The 19,735-nt window shown below is 37.7% G+C and overlaps 1 protein-coding gene across 2 annotated transcripts in view; it reads left to right on the top strand.

Annotated features, from left to right (window-relative positions):
* The window catches only part of TRUB1 (TruB pseudouridine synthase family member 1), a 30,598-nt gene extending 12,013 nt beyond the window's left edge, over positions 1 to 18,585 (top strand). The window contains exons 4-8 of one of the 2 annotated variants that reach the window (XM_062580442.1): positions 5,883 to 5,964; positions 11,531 to 11,603; positions 12,900 to 13,039; positions 14,211 to 14,267; positions 15,676 to 18,585. In XM_062580442.1, coding sequence (XP_062436426.1) covers positions 5,883 to 5,964; positions 11,531 to 11,603; positions 12,900 to 13,039; positions 14,211 to 14,267; positions 15,676 to 15,890 — 567 coding nt within the window. In that variant the 3' untranslated portion in view covers positions 15,891 to 18,585. Of the gene's footprint in view, positions 1 to 5,882; positions 5,965 to 11,530; positions 11,604 to 12,899; positions 13,040 to 14,210; positions 14,268 to 15,418 lie in introns of both variants that reach the window. The other variant, XM_062580443.1, reaches the window with a different exon arrangement.
* Positions 18,586 to 19,735: the final 1,150 nt, after the last annotated feature.

Genomic DNA, 19,735 nt, shown 5'->3' with positions numbered 1-19,735 from the left:
CATCTATTCAAAAAGAAAAAAGGGTGCAATGCTGAGGTGTTTTTTTCTAATAAAGAAATGGCACAGGTGCATGCACACAGATACAAAAACCTGTTAACAGATTTAACATATTCATTTTGCATTGTTTTCTCTAGTGCTCTTTTCTAGCAGTTTGGACGTGCTCTTATCACTGCCTTTTAGAATGTTCTGCATCTTAGTGTTAGCAGTGTCTTTGAGTTCAGCTACAGGCTTTCTTTCAATTTTATGTATGTATGAATTTGTATATGTGTATAATGTCTTATTCTCTCTGGAGGGATTTCTTGTATTTCTAGGCAAAGGCATATCAATTTCTTTAAAATTCAGTTTTGCAAATAGGAGCTGAAGGGGCTTTTCTAGGTGTCTGCTGTATAATCTGTGGCATGGGTGCCAGAGCACAGAATGAGGAAACAGGCATAGAAGCTGTAGAGGAAATACCTCTATTTAATACCTAGACTGAGGGATTTTGAGTGCTGTAGGTCTCCATAGAAGGCAAGCATCCTGAAGATTTGAATAAAGAGGCTTTTTACCAGCACAGTAGCTTGCAGTCACTCTTGGATGTTGTGAGCCTGCATAGTGTTTATCTATGACACATGGCCTAAGTGCAATCGGGAATCTAGTGTTACTGTTGGGATTTTTTTTCTCTTCTCTCCTTTCCTCCCCTCCCATCAACACCAGAATTCAAACTACCTGTAATTTTTAGCTAATGTTTGAAAGCTTCTCTTATTCCAGTTAAGCTATCTTTTGGGCTCCCCTGTGACAGGTGGTTCTAGTCCTTCACATCAAAAATCTAGTCACTTTATATGTTCAAACTTTTAAATATGAGGCTGACATAAGAGGGCGGAAAATCTTGTTAGTCCAGGAGTAAAGATCAGCTAGTTCTTCAGCAGTGACAGTACAATTACTACATCTAGCAGTAAATAAAATTTAGTGCAGACCTAGCACAAAGTCAGCTTTTCCTCTTGGAAGAACAATGAGTTATAGAGAAGAGAAGTTGTAATGTATCTGTATATTAAAATGACACATCTGGTGTTTGTTAATTTTCAGCTTAATCTATCATAAAATACTCTTTCCCCACCCTCAATTTGCAGTCTTTAATTTTGCCTTTTTGTAATTTGCTTCTAAGAGATCGTGACTCTTTGCCTTACATATTGGAAGCTGATTTGTGGGAGCCTTTTCTTTTGGAAAATACTCTCCCCTCTAGCTTATTTGTCTTCCTCTTATTTTGGCAGATGATTAACCTACTGGAACCCATTGGTAGTTGCTAATGTTCTGGAATAGCAAATAGGTTAAGTTATGTAAATACCAAATCCAGAGCATGTTAGCTGTGCTTTAGAAAACTTTGCACAAAAACTGGATGCCATTTTAAAACTGAGAGTTTAAGGTCAGTTCATGATTTCAATGTCCCAAGTCTACAGAAATATAACTGCTTGCATCAAGCATACAAATTGAATGGTTAGGCACAGGAGCACCAATTCTAATCTGTGCTAGCCTGCTGTGTGCTGACTCTGATTTCTTTCAGGTCCCTGGAGAACTTTTTTTTTTTTTTTTTTTTTTTTTTTTTTTTTTGTATTTCCTAAATTTGTCAGGGATATATGGACATCAGTTTACATAAGCTGACTTTCTATCAACTATAGTTTCTCTTTATTTGCTTTCAATCTCTTGCACAGGGGACTGTAGCCTTTATTTGCTTCCAAGATTCTGTGTTCATTTGTTGCTCTGGTTAGAAGACGGGTCATCCTCCACGAACTCTTACGAACTGCCTCGTCCAGAGGGCTTGATTTTCTGGGAAGTTCTTGCAATGGGAGCAATCATATAATCTTCCTGACAACTACTAATGACTATTTTTTAATTACTTGTGTCTTTGACTAGCTCTTCTTAAGTGTTCGTTTTCCATGTTTGAAAAAGCTTATAATTTAAGATTTCAGGTCTCTGGCTTCTTTCCAAATAAAACTTTGATATATTAGTGATTAAAACTGAGGAGTTCTTTTCCATGGTCTGTCTGGCATTTGTGCTGGTAAGTGGTGCAGACATACCTGGCAGACAGCCCAGGGTCTTTAGCTACTAGGAGGCTGCCTGGGTGGGTTGTGCAGCTGATAGCTATGCTTAGTGTAGAATCCCTCTCATGAGAGAGGTTTCTTCCTGTTCCTCCCACAGTTACATATGTATACTGGTCAAGTTTGTCTGTTCCTCTCTCTTTCTCTTACTTATCTACTTTCCCTCTCATCTCAGTTAGTATTAAGATTTCTCTTAAATTGGATTTGAAACCAAAAAGCCAAATGATGGTAATTCTCCTACTAAAACATTATTATAATGATCATGTGGTTTATTGTTTGAGATGATATTTGACTGTGCCCTGTGGTTGAGACTCTAAAACAAAATTCCTTTTCCCAGAGTCTTTCAGATTTATTAGGGTGTGTGTAGTTTGTTTCTTAGGGGGTTCCTGTAGTCCCATTTGCCTTTCTCTAGTACTGGCTTTTATGGCCTGTGTCTTTCTGGTCTCAGGTATGGTAGCCACCAAGTGTATGATTACCAGAGCACTTCCCCATCTCTTTGTTGTGGAGGTTGCATCCACCATGCCCTTCAGACCAGACGACAGAGTTTTCACATTATCTTTCTGATCAGAGTGCAGTGATTTGTCACTGTAAAACATCTTCTTAAGGCTGTCTCCTCATTTATGTGAATGAAAGAGTTGATTATCTTTGAAGGCTTCTGATCACATTGCTACCTTTTGTTCCACTTGCCGTAACATCAAGAGAATGGCTTTCTAGACAGCAGGGATAGATAGACATTCCCTAATGCAGGATAGATAGTTCTGAGAACTGTTCTGTTCTAACAATTATGGGACTATGCTTTGGGACCATTTGGAAGACCGCTAGAAGTGTACAACAATGCAGTGAATACAAGACATGGCTGGGAATGCTTGACCTTAGCTTTTAATGGGTTACAATTGCATGTTGTGGAATTCCATAGGAAAACTGAGGTGCTGGTTGTAATCCTTTAAGTGGTTTGGGTCCTGGTCCCTTGAGATGAGTAGAGGGGCATAAACACAGCGGGCTATTGGGAGAGTGCTCTGATGAGCTGCTGCTATTGGAACGTTTTCTGTCAGTCTGAATTTGTTAGGCTTTTCCACTACCTGCAGTACCTACTGCCTTGCTTTTTTTGTTCCATGTTCTGAGTGGATTGAAGTCGGCATAGTTGAGAGCAGGTGCTGTCTGTATTTCTGCAGTGATTTGCAATTTGAGAGTATGGGAAGAATGCCACTAGATGCATTTTTGTAAAACTGGAAGAAGTGAGTGAGTGCCAACAGAAGTGAGGAAAGGTCAACAAAGACTTATTAGATGACTGAGAATCCATTGGGTGCTTCTGAGGGCAGTGTAAGCTAGAGTCTTAAGGAGAAATGATTTTTAATTTTGCCACAAACAGAATAAGAACATCTTGAAATCTGGGCTGTCATCTTATCTTGTACACATCCCATGAGCTGCACATGGCTAGTAAGAATTATGATACGTAATTGTAGATACGCAAGGGCACTTCAGTGGCTGATCATAAACCAACTGTAATTCTTTATTTCCTGACTTTCTTTGCTTTTTACTCTGTGGATTATTGTATTTCTGACTTGAGTCCTCTTTTGTTGTCCTCTTTGACTTTATAAAGGCTCCTTTAAGTAGCAGGAAATTTGTGACTAGTTTTTAAGGGTGCTCTTTTTACATGTTACATGGCTATGTCCTTTTTGCAGAAATGAAAGGGAAAGTCAGTTCAACATTGCATTGTGCAGCCCATACAGTAGTTTACATATAAACAAATGTGTTGAGGTATCCTTCCATTGCTGGGAGGTCAAGCATAATATGTTATTTTAACAGATCCCCTCAAGCAAGATGGCCACAATTAGATTTTTTTTTATATATATATATATATATATATATATATATATATATATATATGCATATATGTGTGTGTGTATGTATAAAAAAAAAACCTACATACAATTTAGTTTTATGTATCTATATATACCCACACTAAAGTAGTGTCAGCACTTCTCTTTAGAAACCTCTGATTTCAAGAGGTTTCAAGTTTGAAATTGGCAAGTTTGAAGTTTTAACAAATTTAAGATCATTGAGTGTATTAGAATTAGTAAAATTTGTTCAGGTGTTTTTTTCGGTCTCTAGCAAAGTTGTTGAATACTGTCTATTTCTAGTTAGACTATTAAATATTATGAATTAGATTGTTAAATATATCTTAAAGCAAGCAATTTTAGGATCCTAAAAGCAATTAATATACATTAAGGATGATTTAGATATTTGTTGTGGTGGAGCCTTCATCCATTCTTTCTTGCATTTTTCCATACATTCCAAAATATGTAAATCTAAAGGATTAACTTTACAAAGCTTAGTTTTGCATGTAGAGACAGTTTTCCTAAACACTGCCTCTCTGCAGTGTTTAGGAAAACTGGAGTCTTAATGTGATAACCAAAGAATATCCTTTTTTTTTTTTTTTGTTTTTGTTTTTTTTTTTTTTTAATGTATTGAAGTCTGCACTCAACTTCTTTTGCCTTTTGTTTGATTATTTCTGCTGCTTTCATTTCACGGCAGCTGCTTGAAGAAATGCATCCAAGTTGGTTGGTTGTCACACTGAACAAAATCAAGACTTGTCTTAGTCCCATTTTGTAGAATGTGATTTATATGCCTACGCTGTTATTACTTGAGCTTATTCATACTTGGTGAGTAGATCAAAAAGGATGATACTACTTACATCTATATGGATGTAGTCTATTAGAATTTGGTCAACCAACTTATAGAAGGTGCATCCTTTTATGTCATAGTTCAGATTTATATTGTCTTAGTTGGGAGTAAATTCATTGAATCCTTACTGGGAACTAGGCATTTGGAACACCTTCATTTTTTTTCTTTCCTAGGGAACTGAAATGTTTTACATTGAAGACCCTTGGACTTGCTATAGGGCTGAAATGAAATGTGGGATAGGCAGCAGATCAAACTGCAGATTTTAATATCTGAAGGTATCTCCAAACCACTCCCAAACTCGTGTTACAGAGGGAATTTCATTGTGTTGGCTACCCAGTGGAAGACATGGGGCAGTTCCGGCAGATTCTGGATCATGCCCTCAGTCTGGTAATACTTAAGGTGAAAATGTGGAAAAGAACGCCATAATGTGAAAAGCAGTAAGGAAAAGAGCTACTAGCCTGGGAACAGGTTAATTCCTTCTTGCAAGCTACAAATACATATTCTGGAGAATTTTTTAGGAAAGAACTCTTTAGAGAGACTCTGGAACAGAAATATTTTGAGAACCTGTAGCCAGCAGAGGTGTGATGCGGTAGCACACACTGGTTTTGTTAATCAGTGTCCTCACCAGATTTCAGATTTCTGCTTTGGGCTCTTGCATGTCACTACGTTTCATGACTGGAATGTTATGCTTTGCCTTGGAAGTGGATGTTTTACTTTCACAGGTGAATTTCTTAATCTTTCTCTCTTCTTCTTCAGTTGTGAAGAAACAGAAAAACTGCATGAAAGGCATTCTATGTGCCTTGCTTAAACAATAGCATATCACAGCCCACAGATGCTTTGATTTTGCCACTCTCTTTTTTCTTTATTGTATTGATGCATTTGTAGTAAAACTTAAATACTGTGTTGTCTCTTTCTGGGGTTTCTAAAATCGAAGTTGCAGGCCCATGTAATGCTGGATTTAATTCCTTCAGAGTTCCTTATCTTTACTTTTGCATATCCAAAGTTGATGGCTTTGCTATTCATATAGTATTCTTCATGATCTCATTTGAAGTTATTACTGATCTGCAGCCTTTTAAAAAAAATATTTGAAGACTTAGTCACTGATCTCTTCTTTTTCCTTTTCAGAAGTACACTGCCATTGGACGACTGGGCAAAGCTACTGATACGTTAGATGCTACAGGAAGAGTAACTGAAGAAAAACCTTACGGTAACAGAAAGTTGGTCTTTATATCTGATTTAATTTGAAGGCAATAAGTGGTCTTCATTGTAGAAAAGAAGAAATGTTTTGGACTCTGTGATATAAATTTAAATGTCAAATCAAACTAAGATTATTTCATCTTCAACTTCGGTGCTCACCTAATTGAGTCCAGCTTTATGTAATTAGGTCTAATGCAAATGTTCACTTCTATTGAGAAAAATAAAACAGGCACGAGATTAGGAGAGAGAAAATAGAATTGGGCAGGACTGTATAACTCCATATATTTGATAGACTGACAAATGGCTTGCTCTGTCCAGTAAATTTTTTCTCTTTCTGTGTACAGTGTTCTTTTAGTGACACCCTTCAAGACCAATGGAGGGATAAAACACTGAAGTCTTCCCTCCAGGAAGTCCCTTTAACTAGAAATTACTCAACATAAAATGAGACTGACAAACTACTCTCTACAAATATTCACCTACCAACTTTTGCTCTTGGCTTGCAGGCTGTGTTCTAGTAACTTTAATAAATGAATCTTTCCAGCCCACAGAGCATAATGTAAGGGTTTAACACTTCAGAACTAATCCTAGCTGTGGCTTTATCAGAACGGGCATTTCACAGTATATTCAGAGCTGGCTTAAAGACTCCCAAGAGTATCTTAGAAACAATGTAGGACTAATTAGGGACACAACAAATCTATTTGCCATTGGTTCTTTCACAAGCTGGGGGGAATAAAGGTAGCAAGTAACTGGTTGCTTAGCAACTCTTACAGGTCATGTACTGCTTGTGATACCTAGCAATAGGCACTTGAAATAAATTATCTCTTTTTATTATAAAAAGTGCTACAAGGTTGTCTGGACTGTTGAGGTTATTTCAACCCCTCCATCTCCTTTCTTTTGCAGTCTTTCTCTTTGCACGTGGCATGCAAGTGTGAAAGTACAAGTTTCTCTTCTCCTTTAACTTGATGGATCATTCTAAATTATATTTACTGCATGATGTTATTCAGATATTCTTGTTCAGTTGCTTCTATTTCAAGATCACATTACAAGTCTCTCTCTAAGCTTTTGAAGGACTGGCCATCTGCATGATATCAGTGTTTCTAATAGCCCCCACACTTGATGGTCATTCCCTGGTTTTGTATATACCTCCCAGAAAATATAATGCTGTTGCTCTGCTGCACTGACAGTTCATTTTACAATATTTGTGAATAAACTGTGAAATATCATTTCAAGTAGATACAGTAGCCATTATCAGATTTTTTTTTTTTTAAAAAAACTATTTCTGAACCTCTGGTCTTATTTTTTTGACTTTTATGTTGCTTACTGCAGAGAGAATTAACAGTAGTTTTCATAAGCATTTCTTTCAGTGGCAGCTCTTGTAACCTCCTCTATGCCAGCTCTTCTTATATAGTGGTATGGCTTTTTGTGGCACAATGGCAAGCAAGCTTGGGGAACTAATTTGGATTAAATAACCACTGCTTTTGAACTGAGTCTTTTAAACTGAGATCAATTACATGATCTAGTTCATCATGCAGTCTCATCAAAGAGGAGTGCTGGCATTGCCAGAGCAGTGCAATGGGTGGGGGACAAAGCTTCCTTTTTGCTGAAACTGACTGCTAAAAGAAGTGCTTATGGGATTGGCCTCTGTGGCTTTCCATATTGGTACAAATCATTCTTTTTTTTCAAAAGATAGCACACATTCTCTTTTTCTTCGTGTTTCCTTTCTTCCTCATCTTCTAACAATGCAAATATTTCCAGTCTTCTCCAAAACAACTTGAATTTCTGCATGATTCTCTTGTGACCCTCCTATCACTAGTTTTAATTGGTACTCTAAAGTACCAAGAATATACACAGCAGATGTTTGAGTTGAATTTAAGATTTCCTTTGACACCTAAAAGGATCCTTGGAGATGCTGAACATCTGCTAAGGAACACAGAATCCTGTAGTGCCAGCAGAATCTGGATATGAGCCTTAGTGCAGGGAAAGGGCATGAATACAGTTTTCCAGGTATTTAAAGTTTCTTCCTGAACAACCTCATTGGATCCTGATAGGAAAGTGTCTGCAAAAATTACTTGTTAGATGAACTGCAAGACAGTATTATATTTTAGTCCTCAAGGCATCTCTAGACAGCAGTTTGGAAAGCAAATTATTGTGTACGCAGTAAGTTACTTGTAATGAAAGGATGTGTTGAAGAGGGCTACTTGTCATTAACTTCTCCCAAATTTTTGATAGCTTTTGTGTCTTGGCAGAGGAAGAACTTACTTTTCCACATGAAACTAGCTTGTGATTTCATACTGCTTGTGGACTGTTGGAATGGATGATGACTTTGGAAGCAGCTATGGTTTAGCGTTCCTCTAACGCTTTCTGGAGAACACTGTTTAAAATTTGTAGCCCTTCTGTAACTATGTACAGGAACATGCATTTTGAAAACAATTTTTTCAAGCTGCTTATAGGCTGAATCCAGGCATGGAGAAGAGAATTCATGAGGATTTTCTCTAGGCCTCTGCTGATTATGCTGAAATAATGCATGTTATAATAGAGCACCTGAATAATTGAAAAAAATGATGTACTCATTTCAATATTCTACACCTCTGTTTGCAAATAGTTTATGCTGCAGCATACTCTCTTGAGGTCAGCTGCTATGGTTCTGCAAAACTGTCATGGATAATTCTTGTGATCTTCTGTTCTCTTCTGGTATAGTTGGTTAACAAGCATGGGGCAATATCACTTTTAATGGAGGCTTCTTGAGGTCATGGCACAACTGACACCTTTCAGTTCATTAACTTTATTTAGCTTTTATGTTTGTAGGAGGAAAATAGGTCAACAGTTGTCCATGTTGAGACACACAAATGTCTTTGGAAAATTTTCATGTGAGAAGCTAGTAGGCTTGTTCTGGATGTTCTTGGAAGCATTGGACCAGATGTTTTGGGTGTATTGGGTTACTGAGAGAATCATAAGAAATGGTGCACTGGAAGAAACCTAGCCTGTGCAGATATCAGATAATCCCACTGTTGCTCTAAGCGTTTAGGAAGAGTTTTAGAAAACATTGCGGAATTCTATGTATTCCGAATAGTGTGTAAACAGAGCACGTGTAATACTTTTGTTCTAAGCTAGGGCTATCTGACTGATGAGTTATAGGATGAAAGAGCATTTTGGGATTGGATATGTTTACCCAGCGGGCCAAACCTAGACAGTCCTCGTCCATGGAATTATTGTGAAACTGGGTGGCTTTCTCCCGAGCCTTCCCTAGAAGGACATCTGCTTTGTGATATAGCAGGTGAGGATATATATGATATTTGATATTTGCAATAGGGATTAGGAGAAGTAGGCTGTCTTTTGGTAGCAAGGGCAATAAAGATCTGTGACAGAGCTTTTGTACGGAAACCTCTCCCTACTTTTTATTCTCAGGGAGTGGAGAAGGGGAGTCAAATTGGGAGAGAAAGCTTTGGAACTATTAGCACTAACTAGCATTTGTGGGTGTGTTTATATCTTTTATGCTTTGTGGAGGATTGAGTCCAAATGCTGTTCTAAACTTCTTGACTAAACAAGCTGTTAACCTACTAAACCCAGACCTTCAGCCAGGCAGGCTTGAGACCTTTGGGCCTAAGGCTAGAAGGGAGCTGGTTCTTTTGGACAGATTTGAATTCTCTCCCACCTGTAAGTATGGATGTGATGGCAGTGGGAACTGAAAGGCAGCAAAGAAAAGGAACTAGTTCACAATGCAAGCCATGCACCCTGCAGAGCCAGAAGCCTGGGCTGAGGCCTGGGCCAAATATGCAATGTAGACCTAGTGAAACTGTTTGGGATAGGCATTCTTGTCTGACTGAGAGCTGAATAAAAACTCTACCAAATTCTGTGCTCTGGGAAAGAGCAGAATCCCTCAAATGCAGCCTATAATGCAAAGGCAGTGCATATGCTGGAGGAAAAAAAGGCATGTTTTCAGAATTTAATAGTAGCCAGTTTGATCCATGAGATCACAGAAGACAATGTGATTTATTCTAGATCTTAAACTCATCTATAAATATTTACTATGATAATGTCACACAACTTTGTTAATGGTTTAATATATCATACTTCACTTCACCCCTCCCCTTAAATAGAGATTGCCTGAGTGAATATAACTAACCTTAGAAGCTACTTACATCTTTTCATGTTAACCTCTAAATCAGGGGAGTGAGATCTAAGCAGAACTGAACTCAAATGTCTCAGTTAATGCCATAATACGGATAGAGTGAAAACTGAAAGACAACCCCAAATGGCATGCATACTTAGATACTGAATTCTACAGTCTTGCAGGAAGCTTAACAGGGTCACAAACATGGAGTAGAGTCACACTAACGTTTTGCCATGTGACACCTTGCTAAACTAAAGTAATACGCACAGCAAGACTGAGAGAACTGTTCAAGAGGCTATTCAGAAGAAGTTCCAGACTTACTGTATGAAAGATTTTTGGCACATCTTTTCTATATTCTGCTGTGCACTGTTCTTTCTCAGCATCCATGACAGATTTATGAGCCTTGTGAGCTTGCTGTTAATGACACTTCTAGAAACAGACAGGGCTGGAGACAGCATCTGCTGTTGAGATTGCAAAGTGTGCTGTCTTCAAAAGTTGCAGTGGAAGAACCTCTTCCTTTTTACTTGCAGCAAGAGGTACACATGCTTTTTGAGAGCTTCAAGTAAAGGATTGCTTCAAGTAAAATATAATAAAGAGTCAATAAGTTTTATGTTGCAGGGTGCTGTTGACTTCAGTAGAGTAATGCTGACTGAATACAATTTATGAGAACTGTAACTAGTCAAGAACTAGGTAACCATAGAAATGCATTGTGATTACAGCTCCATATGCTTGTGCTTCCTAACAAGTTGAGGAATGAATGTCATCTCTATTGAATTAACATTTCAAGGGACCAATACAATCTTCCTAAGTGTTACAGCCTTCTGATAAAGGGGGACGTGTGTCTGTGTGTGCTCTGAAGAGTAGATTGCATAATATAGATGTTCTTCTTTAAAGATTTTCTTCAATAAAATAGCCATACTTAATATGTAACAATACTTTTGTGAGCATCTGCAGGTTAGATATTTGGAAGCTAGGGAAATTGGATGTGCTGTTACAGATGCAGTCTTTACTAGAATAATCACAAACAATCATGCTTTTGTTCTCTAATAACCTGTGTATCTTTCCCTTGCAGTTAGGTACTCTTAAAGAGAAAATTCCAAGGTTAGATAAGCATTTTATTCTTTTAAAAATGAGAATAGGACAACTTTTGTAGTTGTATGTAATTCCCAGAAAAATGAATTTACAGTCCAAAGTGAGAGAAATTGCATAACAATTGTATATGTGGAGATTTCTGCCCTTTTGAAAGTGTCCAGACTGTCTTAATCACCTTGGACAGTTTGTTCTATTCTTCTTTGCAATAGCTCATGCTCCTGCCTACATTCTGTTCTTTCTTGTGGCATTCTTCACTGAATTGAAATTCAAAGCAGAAGGACCTCTTCTTTGTATCTGTTTGCAGAGTGTGATTAATGTCATTAGTGCCATATGAATAATCAATACTAACATGCTTATTGTTTTCTTTCTGCAGATAAGATAACAAAAGGAGATCTTGAAAATGTGCTGCAAAAGTTCACAGGGGACATAATGCAGGTTCCTCCACTGTAAGTTCTACAGTATTTAGACACTCAGGAGCAGTGTTCAGCTGTCAGGACTTGCCAAGAGAAGTCAGTTCTGTCAAAAATAAAAGGTACATTTTGACAGCAGGGATAGATGTTAGGCAGACTTAGGAGTTTAACTTGACACACTTGCAGCTGCAGGTTGTGCTGATTTGAACATCAAGTACAAATGGTCACCTGGAGTCTGTTTTGTTGTTAAATTGTAAAGTAGAGCAGGAGTCTTAAACAGCTTTTGCAGGGCTTATGGAGTTCTACTCTGTCCTCTAGTTAGAAGGGAAAGCTTTGAGACTTCAATTTTAGGTGTGGTGTGGAGGGACACTGTCTGACATTAGTGTAGAAGTGCCTTACATGGCTTTCAAATTATTTTTCAGAAAAGTTTGTGTATATAAATGATTAGCGATTAAGCTTTCCTAGCTTAACAAGTTTCTTCTAGTCAGGTGATCCATGGTAAGTGGTGATATGCAAGTACTTAGCCTGTGACAGATGGCTTTTATGGTGATTTAAGCTGACTTGCTTTCCTTTGCATTTGCAATGGGTCAGTTACTGTAGTTCCACTGTGAGTGCTGTAAGGTCACTTATCTGGTAGTTATTCTGTTTCATCTGACCTGTTTCATATCCCTCTGGTAATTTCAGTAAGATCTTTTATTTTTTTCTTTTAATGGTGATCTTTCTTTCAGAGCCTGAGTTGGAGCTTTGGATAAGGTTTCATGTTATCAACAAGATTATGTTTTTTTTTTTTTTTTTTTTCATTTGATAGTGCACCTCTAAACACCTTAGAACAAAGCTACGTTTCAGTCAGGGGAAGACCCTGAACTGAGTCAGTTAAACGCACAAGGCAGAATTAGAGGAGGGAACTTGCCTGAGCAGCTTTCACCTTCCAGTGCTAACATAACACTGAGACAGTGTATGACTTTCAGACTTGTGAGAGACAGCTTGTTAGCGGCAGTTACAAGTGCTTTAGCCTTGATAGAGACCCTTTGCTTTCATAAACAACAAATCAAGTGATGAAATACTTGATACTTAAATTGATGCAGAAAGGACTAAATACAGGACTAGCTCTTGTTTTTCATTTTACATAACTGGTAAATGAGATTATTCTGTGTTCAGGAGATTTCAGCAGCACTTGGTGCGTTTTATTTATTTATTTATTTTTTGTGAGCTGTTGGAGAGGATTAGAAGGGCAAAGGTATGCCATTGTAGTACAGCATTAACAGGATCTGGAGGATGGAAAGCTTGTTCTATTGCAAATGTATGACACATTTCTGTGCTCTATCTGATCAGCTATTCTGCTTTGAAGAAGGATGGACAAAGGCTATCATGTCTGATAAAGAGAGGAGAAGCAGTTGAAGCAAAGCCTGCTCGGCCAGTAAGAGTGTACAGCCTCTCTCTCCAACACTTCCAGCCACCACTTTTCACGCTGGGTAAAGGCCAAAGATGATTTCGTAGTGATTCTCCCATCTTGTTTGTTAGAGCTTAATTACACTCGAATTGGGACTAAGATAATGAAATGGGTTTTGTTGCCCTTAGCTACTTGTTTTGGTGTGAGCCTATGTGCAGAGACTTCCACTCTGCAGTAAAAGCACTGTATTTTGATTTTTAAGTTAAGCTGATTACATATAATCTTTCTGTGAGGGAAAATTTGGAGAGGTCAGGGGACTATTTGCATCTGTCAATGATTGCACAACCTCCAGCTCACCTCTCCTTTTCCCAGGTCTGCTTATTTTACTTCAGTTCTTTTGCCTGGATTCCCAGACATATTGTCTCTGCCAGGTGCAGCAAGGGCCGGTAGCAGTTACTATCAGTAACTCTTCTAGTTTGGGGAGGCAGGATTTTATTCTCCCTTCTGCCACACATGAAGAAACTTGGGTAGTACATTAAGAAGCACATCAGTAAATAAACCAAAGAGACTTTTGTAAATGTTTGCTGCTATTGTGAGGTCAACATAATCTTATGTCTTGGAGCTACCCAGTTGGCCTTTCTATAGTTCTCTGGACTGAATGGTATGTGATGAGCAGGTATGAGTGAGAGAACTTGGTGCTGTGTTACTTCAATCCTTGTTTTATGGTAGGGTGATTTGCAGCTGATCATTGACAGAGGGGGAGGGGAAGGGAAGGGTTGAGAGAACAGGGAAAGTTAAAGTGAATTTTAAAATGTCCACAGTTTTTGTTGGAGCAGCATGTGTCACACATTGTACAATAATATCTTAAAAACATTGGTAGTCAGTTTATGCTAGTACTTGAAATAGATTTTTTTTTTTTTTTTTTTTTTTTTTTTTTTTTGCTGCTAGAAATATGAAACAACCTTTTTAAACCTTCAAAATGAACAGGACTGGAACATTTATTCACATATGACAGCAGGTACTTAATTTCTAGTGAGTTCAGTTGCTATTGTATTTACTTTCCCTCATCTCTAGCTTAGCAGTCTCACTTGCACATATGTTAGAAGATGAATAATTGATGTTGTATCCTATAAATATTTTATCACTGGGTTGTTTGCTTAGTGCATTTTTACATTTGTTTGGGAACATGGTTTCTGTGTCAAGTAGACTTCATACTGCACTGACAATTTACCATGTCACTGTTAACATTCCAGATGTTGAATGTGGTGGTGGCTTTTATGTCAGGAGTCTGGTCAGTGACATTGGCAAAGGTAAGCATGAAAAAACTGACAACTTAAGGAATGAATGTTTCTGTTAATGGAAAATCATGTCCCTTTCTGTATCTCCAGCCACCAGACTTATGTGCTGTGCTGTGGAGTTGCACTCCTATAATTTGTTCACCTGTTTATGTACCAGGGTATTTTCCTTTGCAATATGGAGGGATGAGGCTTAAATAATTGCCAGAGGACCCTAAGGGGGAATAAAATGAGACTTAGTAAGATAATGCAAAGCAAGTTTAAGTTTTTGTGCGTGTGTGCATGCGTGTGTGTGTTCCTTCTCTCTGTATTAAAGCTAACTCAGAGTAAGGGTGAGAAGAGGGAGAAAGATACTGTCTTTTTAAATGGTGTCCATCACACTTCGAAAACGGATTGCATGGAGCATTATGATGTACATAATAAAACTGTCTACTGGAAAGACTTGTCAATTTGTGATGTTTTTTTCTAACTTTTTCTCCCTCGTTTCCCTGAACTGTAAATGGTGTTGCTTTCCCACAGGGTTAGTCGTCTTGTACCTTATAGCTATCAAACTGCAATAATGGACAACAGTCCATTAAAACTTTTCTTTAATGATACATTTACAGGTCAGAAAAAAACAAATGGTGTGGGAGAACCCTCTGAATTTCCATGCTGTTATTTATGCTTAGGCAAGTCAAAGATTCTTTCTGTTGCTGCCTTCTGAGCATACTGGCTTATGTTTAGTCCTTTAATGACAAACCAAGATAAAGTCTGTTGTAATTGGCTTCTTTTCAAAATAAATTTGAAATGCAGTAAAAAGCCTCCTACATTTGAGAAAATGGAAGAGAACGTTTCAGTATTAAATTTTAGGCCTCTGTGCTTTCAGTTTAGCTCCAGGTGTTATCTTTTGTAACCCCTTGTTATGCAACTGTTCCGCTGGTATTTATTTAACCTATTGGGCTGCATGTATATTTTTGTTTTTTTCCTCATCTCAATTTGTATTATCTTGATAGGTGGCACAGGATAAAAATACAAAAATCATTTTTTTGAAGGCAAGTTTTAAGCACTTAAGTGTGAAGGCCTCAGTCTGTAGAAAAATGGCACACAGTCTTCTAAGTCATTTGTGAATATGTCATGCTCTCCTTTTATATTATTATTTCCTGTTTTTCTTTTTGATTTAAATCTAGAAAACCTCCTTGCAACTTTGTATTGGATTTTCAACTTCATTACACTGGAGATCTGTTGAAATCAAAAGAAGAATTCCTTGCCTTAAATTGATTTAAGATGATGTAAATGAGTGAAAAATCTTCATGAACTTCCTGATCAGACTAAACAAAATAATAGAGAAAGCTACATATAAAGCCACATATAAGACATTATAAGTGAGTTCAAATAGATAAATTGGCTATTCACTTTTTTCTGAATCCTCTCTTCTTTGATACAGAACTCTCTACCTGTGCAAGTGTGCAAGAGCTGACTCGAACCAAACAGGGGCCATTTACGCTAGAGGAGCATGCACTTTATGAAGACAAATGGACAATTGATGAAATTGCACAATCCTTAGAGCATTGCATGTCTCTTTTCCCAGGAGAACCATCTCATAAAAAATTTAAGACAGAGGATCCTGGAGAAACTGCTGTGAGCTGTGAAGATAAGTGATAAGTTGGGTCAAGGAGAAAGACTGAATGATTGAGACATTTTAAAATACTTGGTTAGGGTTGTCTTCCCTCTTGTGTAAATTTACAGTCCTGTATTGGGAGAGGGGCAAAAAATGCAATAGAAGAAAAAGGAGTTTTTTTTCTTTTCTGGGCTAGAATATGCACTGAAAATACCTAGTGTTTGCTGTTTCCTGATCTGTTTTTCCCTTGTTACACACTGTAAATGGGTCAGCTACTAATGTCAGGTCTTCATAAACTTTTTGAAGTCTGTGTAGGGTGCAATGTAGCTTTTGTTACTAATTTGTCAATAAAAATTAAGATTTACTAAATGTGCTCAAATGAAAAATCTTTATAGCTGCTAATCAAACCCTGAAATACTGTGGTGACAAAAATCTTATCTTGAAGGCTGTAAGAATGTGGAGTGGCAATTTTTCTTAATCTGTTTTGGGAAATACTTCTTTTACTGTAGCTTTTGCTGTGCAGATTTTCTTAGTAATATTATATTGAATGCATTAAACTTAACCTAGATGCTGAGATTTTTAGATAAATCTGAAAAAGCATGAGTGAATAGTTTAGAAGTATGAACAGTTCCTGTTGATAATTGATAAAAAGGACCTTGAAGGGTGCAGTCATCAATACAAGTATACATAACTTATTTTGGTAAGATATCCTAATTGGTGACTATTGACAATTTCACGTATGGTTTAGTGTTGTACTGTTTGTAGGGCACATGAAACTCACTTCTATCATTTGTGTATTGCTTGAGCTGTCTGCTGTGGGCTGGGTAGAGGGTCAGTGTGCTTCTGGGCTTTGAGTGATTTGGTCCTGACTAGAAGCTGTGTGGACAAAAAAGGCATCCACCATGAAGGATCTTTGCTGAAACTATTTTAGTTTGGTGGGTTGGGGAGAGCCTGTTCCACAGTTCATGTATTCAAGTGAATTTGATTGCAGGTTATTTCCCACCACTGCTTCCCTTGGGATTTTTATAACGATTAAAAGACTGAGTGGTTTGAGTTTGCTAAAAAGCACCCTAGTCATTTCTTTTTGTGTGGAAGGGACTGTTGTAACAAGAATTCCGTATTTGATCCTATTCAAGAAGTTAGTAGGGTCTGCTTTCCTCCTGCTGTAGTGAGGAATGGGAGTAATTTGAGTGTGTGATACCTGAGGAAAAGCCTTGCTTTTGAAATCGACTGAAGTGGAATGGAGCCTGACTGTTACTGAAAACTATGCTCTTGAGCCATCCTAACAGGGTCTAACCCTAGGTTCATGCTGAAACAGAAGTTCAAAGCCAAATCAGAGTGAAGTAAGTTTTAATGGGACAGGTGCAGTAATTACAGCTTGAGCTGGTGCCTCCAGTATCCAAAGAGGGACCTTCTTTGAACAAATCCTCTTCCAGGCTAGTATCCACTCCATAGTTTTGAACCAATCATAATATTAGTTGTGGGATCTCCTGGCTCCTGGTTGGTCCTTTCTGTAGTTTCCATGTGTGTTCTTTACTTACCTTGCTTCTGCACAGTTGTCAATGGCTCTTTTACTCCCTTGTCATGTCCCTGGGAACCAGTCTTAGTGGTTACTTTTTTTCTTGCATAGTTATCTGGCTCTTCTACTTCTTTATCTTGTTCTCTGGAATCAGTCTTGTGGTTCCTTTGTTTCTTTCTTACATGTGCTAGGTTGAAGTCCATCTCCCTGATGGTGCTCATTAATGCTAAACTTATTTCTCTTCATACTGTTGCAGTTTTAGGGTGCTGCTAGCCATGTGGCCTGCTGTGGCTTTGTACTGCTTTTAGACCTTCACTTTGTGGTTCTGGAGTGAAGAGTTTTTTACTCTGAGTGACTGAAAGCTCTGAAGTCTGGGCTTTGTGGTTATACCAGGCTGTATCTTTTACAGATAGACATGAAAATTTGATTTAATGACTCTGTGCTAATGTACTTGCTACTTTTCTTGATAAGTTATTTCAGTAGCTAATTACCTCTGTTGTTTAAAAAGTTGTGTTTTATTCCCAACTTCAGTCTGCATACACTGTTTTATGCCTTTCTCTGGAAGATTCAAGGGCCTTAGAAAAGCAGATTTGTGTGTGCTGGCCTTATATGAAATGATCAAGTTCCAACATTGCTTTCAACCTTGAAAATGAAATAGAACAAATCTCAAAGTTTCTCATTGCAAGAGAATTCCATACTTTGTAAATAGCAAGTAAACTATAAAACTGAAGTCTATATAAGATTAACAAAGGGTTTTTTGAGAGGGTAGAATTCATATTTTATTCTCCAGTAAGCAGTCATTTTCTGCTTTTTTATATTGTAAAGAATGTAAAAAATGTTGATAATATCAGCAAGATGAAATGTTAGAGTACTAGCAGCAGCATGTTTATGTAGAATGTGGATGAAATAAATTTTTAGGCATTTTTGTTTTAGGATATAGGAGAAAAGATGTGTTTAGTAAGAGAACAGTGGGAGATTTTAGTTGATTTTTTTGGGGGGGGGGTGGTACTTTGGGAACAGAAAAGATTATTTTCTAAAGAAACCAAATAAAGCTAAAAATTTCATTTTCCAGTGTATGTATACAGAGTGACCAAAGATGTTGACTGAAACAGCTTCGCTGATTGTCCAGACCTGGCATGCATCCCCTGTTTTTTTCAAGAACTGTGTTGATGTTATCCCAGTAGTCTTGTAGAATAATAAACTGTTTGCTTATCCTGTTGGATATCTTTCTTCTCTTTTAAAAATAGCCTTTTAGATACAATTCCATTAGTCTAGTGGTTACACCTGCAGGGATCTGGTTCTTTAAAAATTACTGGAATTGAGAGATCTTTTTATTAATAGGGTACATTTGTGTACAGTGTGCTGTAAGTGTCTGATACACTTTTTTCTCATTCTTTATTCGGTGCTTGTCATGGCTTTCTTCTTCCATATAAGACCCTCTAGTATTTCAATTTTAAAAGGAGAATGATATTTCTACCAGCTTTTAAGTTAGCTTACCTTTACTCTGTTGTAATTATTGCTAACATATCTGTGCTCCTGGGAAAGAGGATCTGTTCCCTTGTATCTTTACTAGAGAAAAGAAATGGAAACATCCTGGTGACATCTGCAAGTTTTGGTTTAGGCTGCAAGTCCCAACGCATACAGAAAGCACTGGGAGAAAAGGAATGTGATTGTCCATTTTCAACAGTCTGCATGTGGTGTGTAGATCATGTTGCTAAAGACTGGTATCTTTGTCTATGATTACAACTTCCCACGATACCTATATTCCTGTGGGGCAAATGGGAGAGACTTACACCAGCTCTAACTAGACACCTGGGATTCCTCTTCTCCCCAACCATGATTTCTGTCCCCTCCAGAAATAAAGGCAGAACTTTTCTCAAATTAATGAACAACTTCTCTTCAGGTAAGTTTTACTGAAGCTACTTCTCCTGTGAACTGAGTAGAAAGTAAGTTTGTTGTAGTTTTAAATGGCTGTATAGTATGCAAAACTGTGGCCGGCAGCAGATAACAGTCCTTAGAAGGGTGCGTTTGAGAAGGCTATATTGATGATAAAGCCATGAACAAATTATGCATCACTTTTTAGCATCACCACTGACAAGTGTCAGCATAGTGGTACCCTCATTCTAGCCCTAAGCAGTTGAGCTACCTTTTCAAAAATTCAAGCTCCCCTGGTTGCTTCTGAGATATTCAGTCTCACTTGCATGCCTTTTCCTAGTTAATGCTATGTTTTAAAGGGTCTCTTTCAGCTGAGTAGTCCCAATGAATAGGGATCGGGGAAAGTCACTTAATCTGGGAAAAGCTCTTTGGGTATTTTTAAATGAGTGTATAACTCAGTATCTTGCAACACATTCCAGGGCTGGAAGTAAG

The sequence above is a fragment of the Rhea pennata genome, chromosome 7 (genome assembly GCF_028389875.1).
Source record: "Rhea pennata isolate bPtePen1 chromosome 7, bPtePen1.pri, whole genome shotgun sequence".
NCBI lineage: Eukaryota > Metazoa > Chordata > Aves > Rheiformes > Rheidae > Rhea > Rhea pennata.
This window is presented reverse-complemented; position numbering and strand designations above follow the sequence as displayed.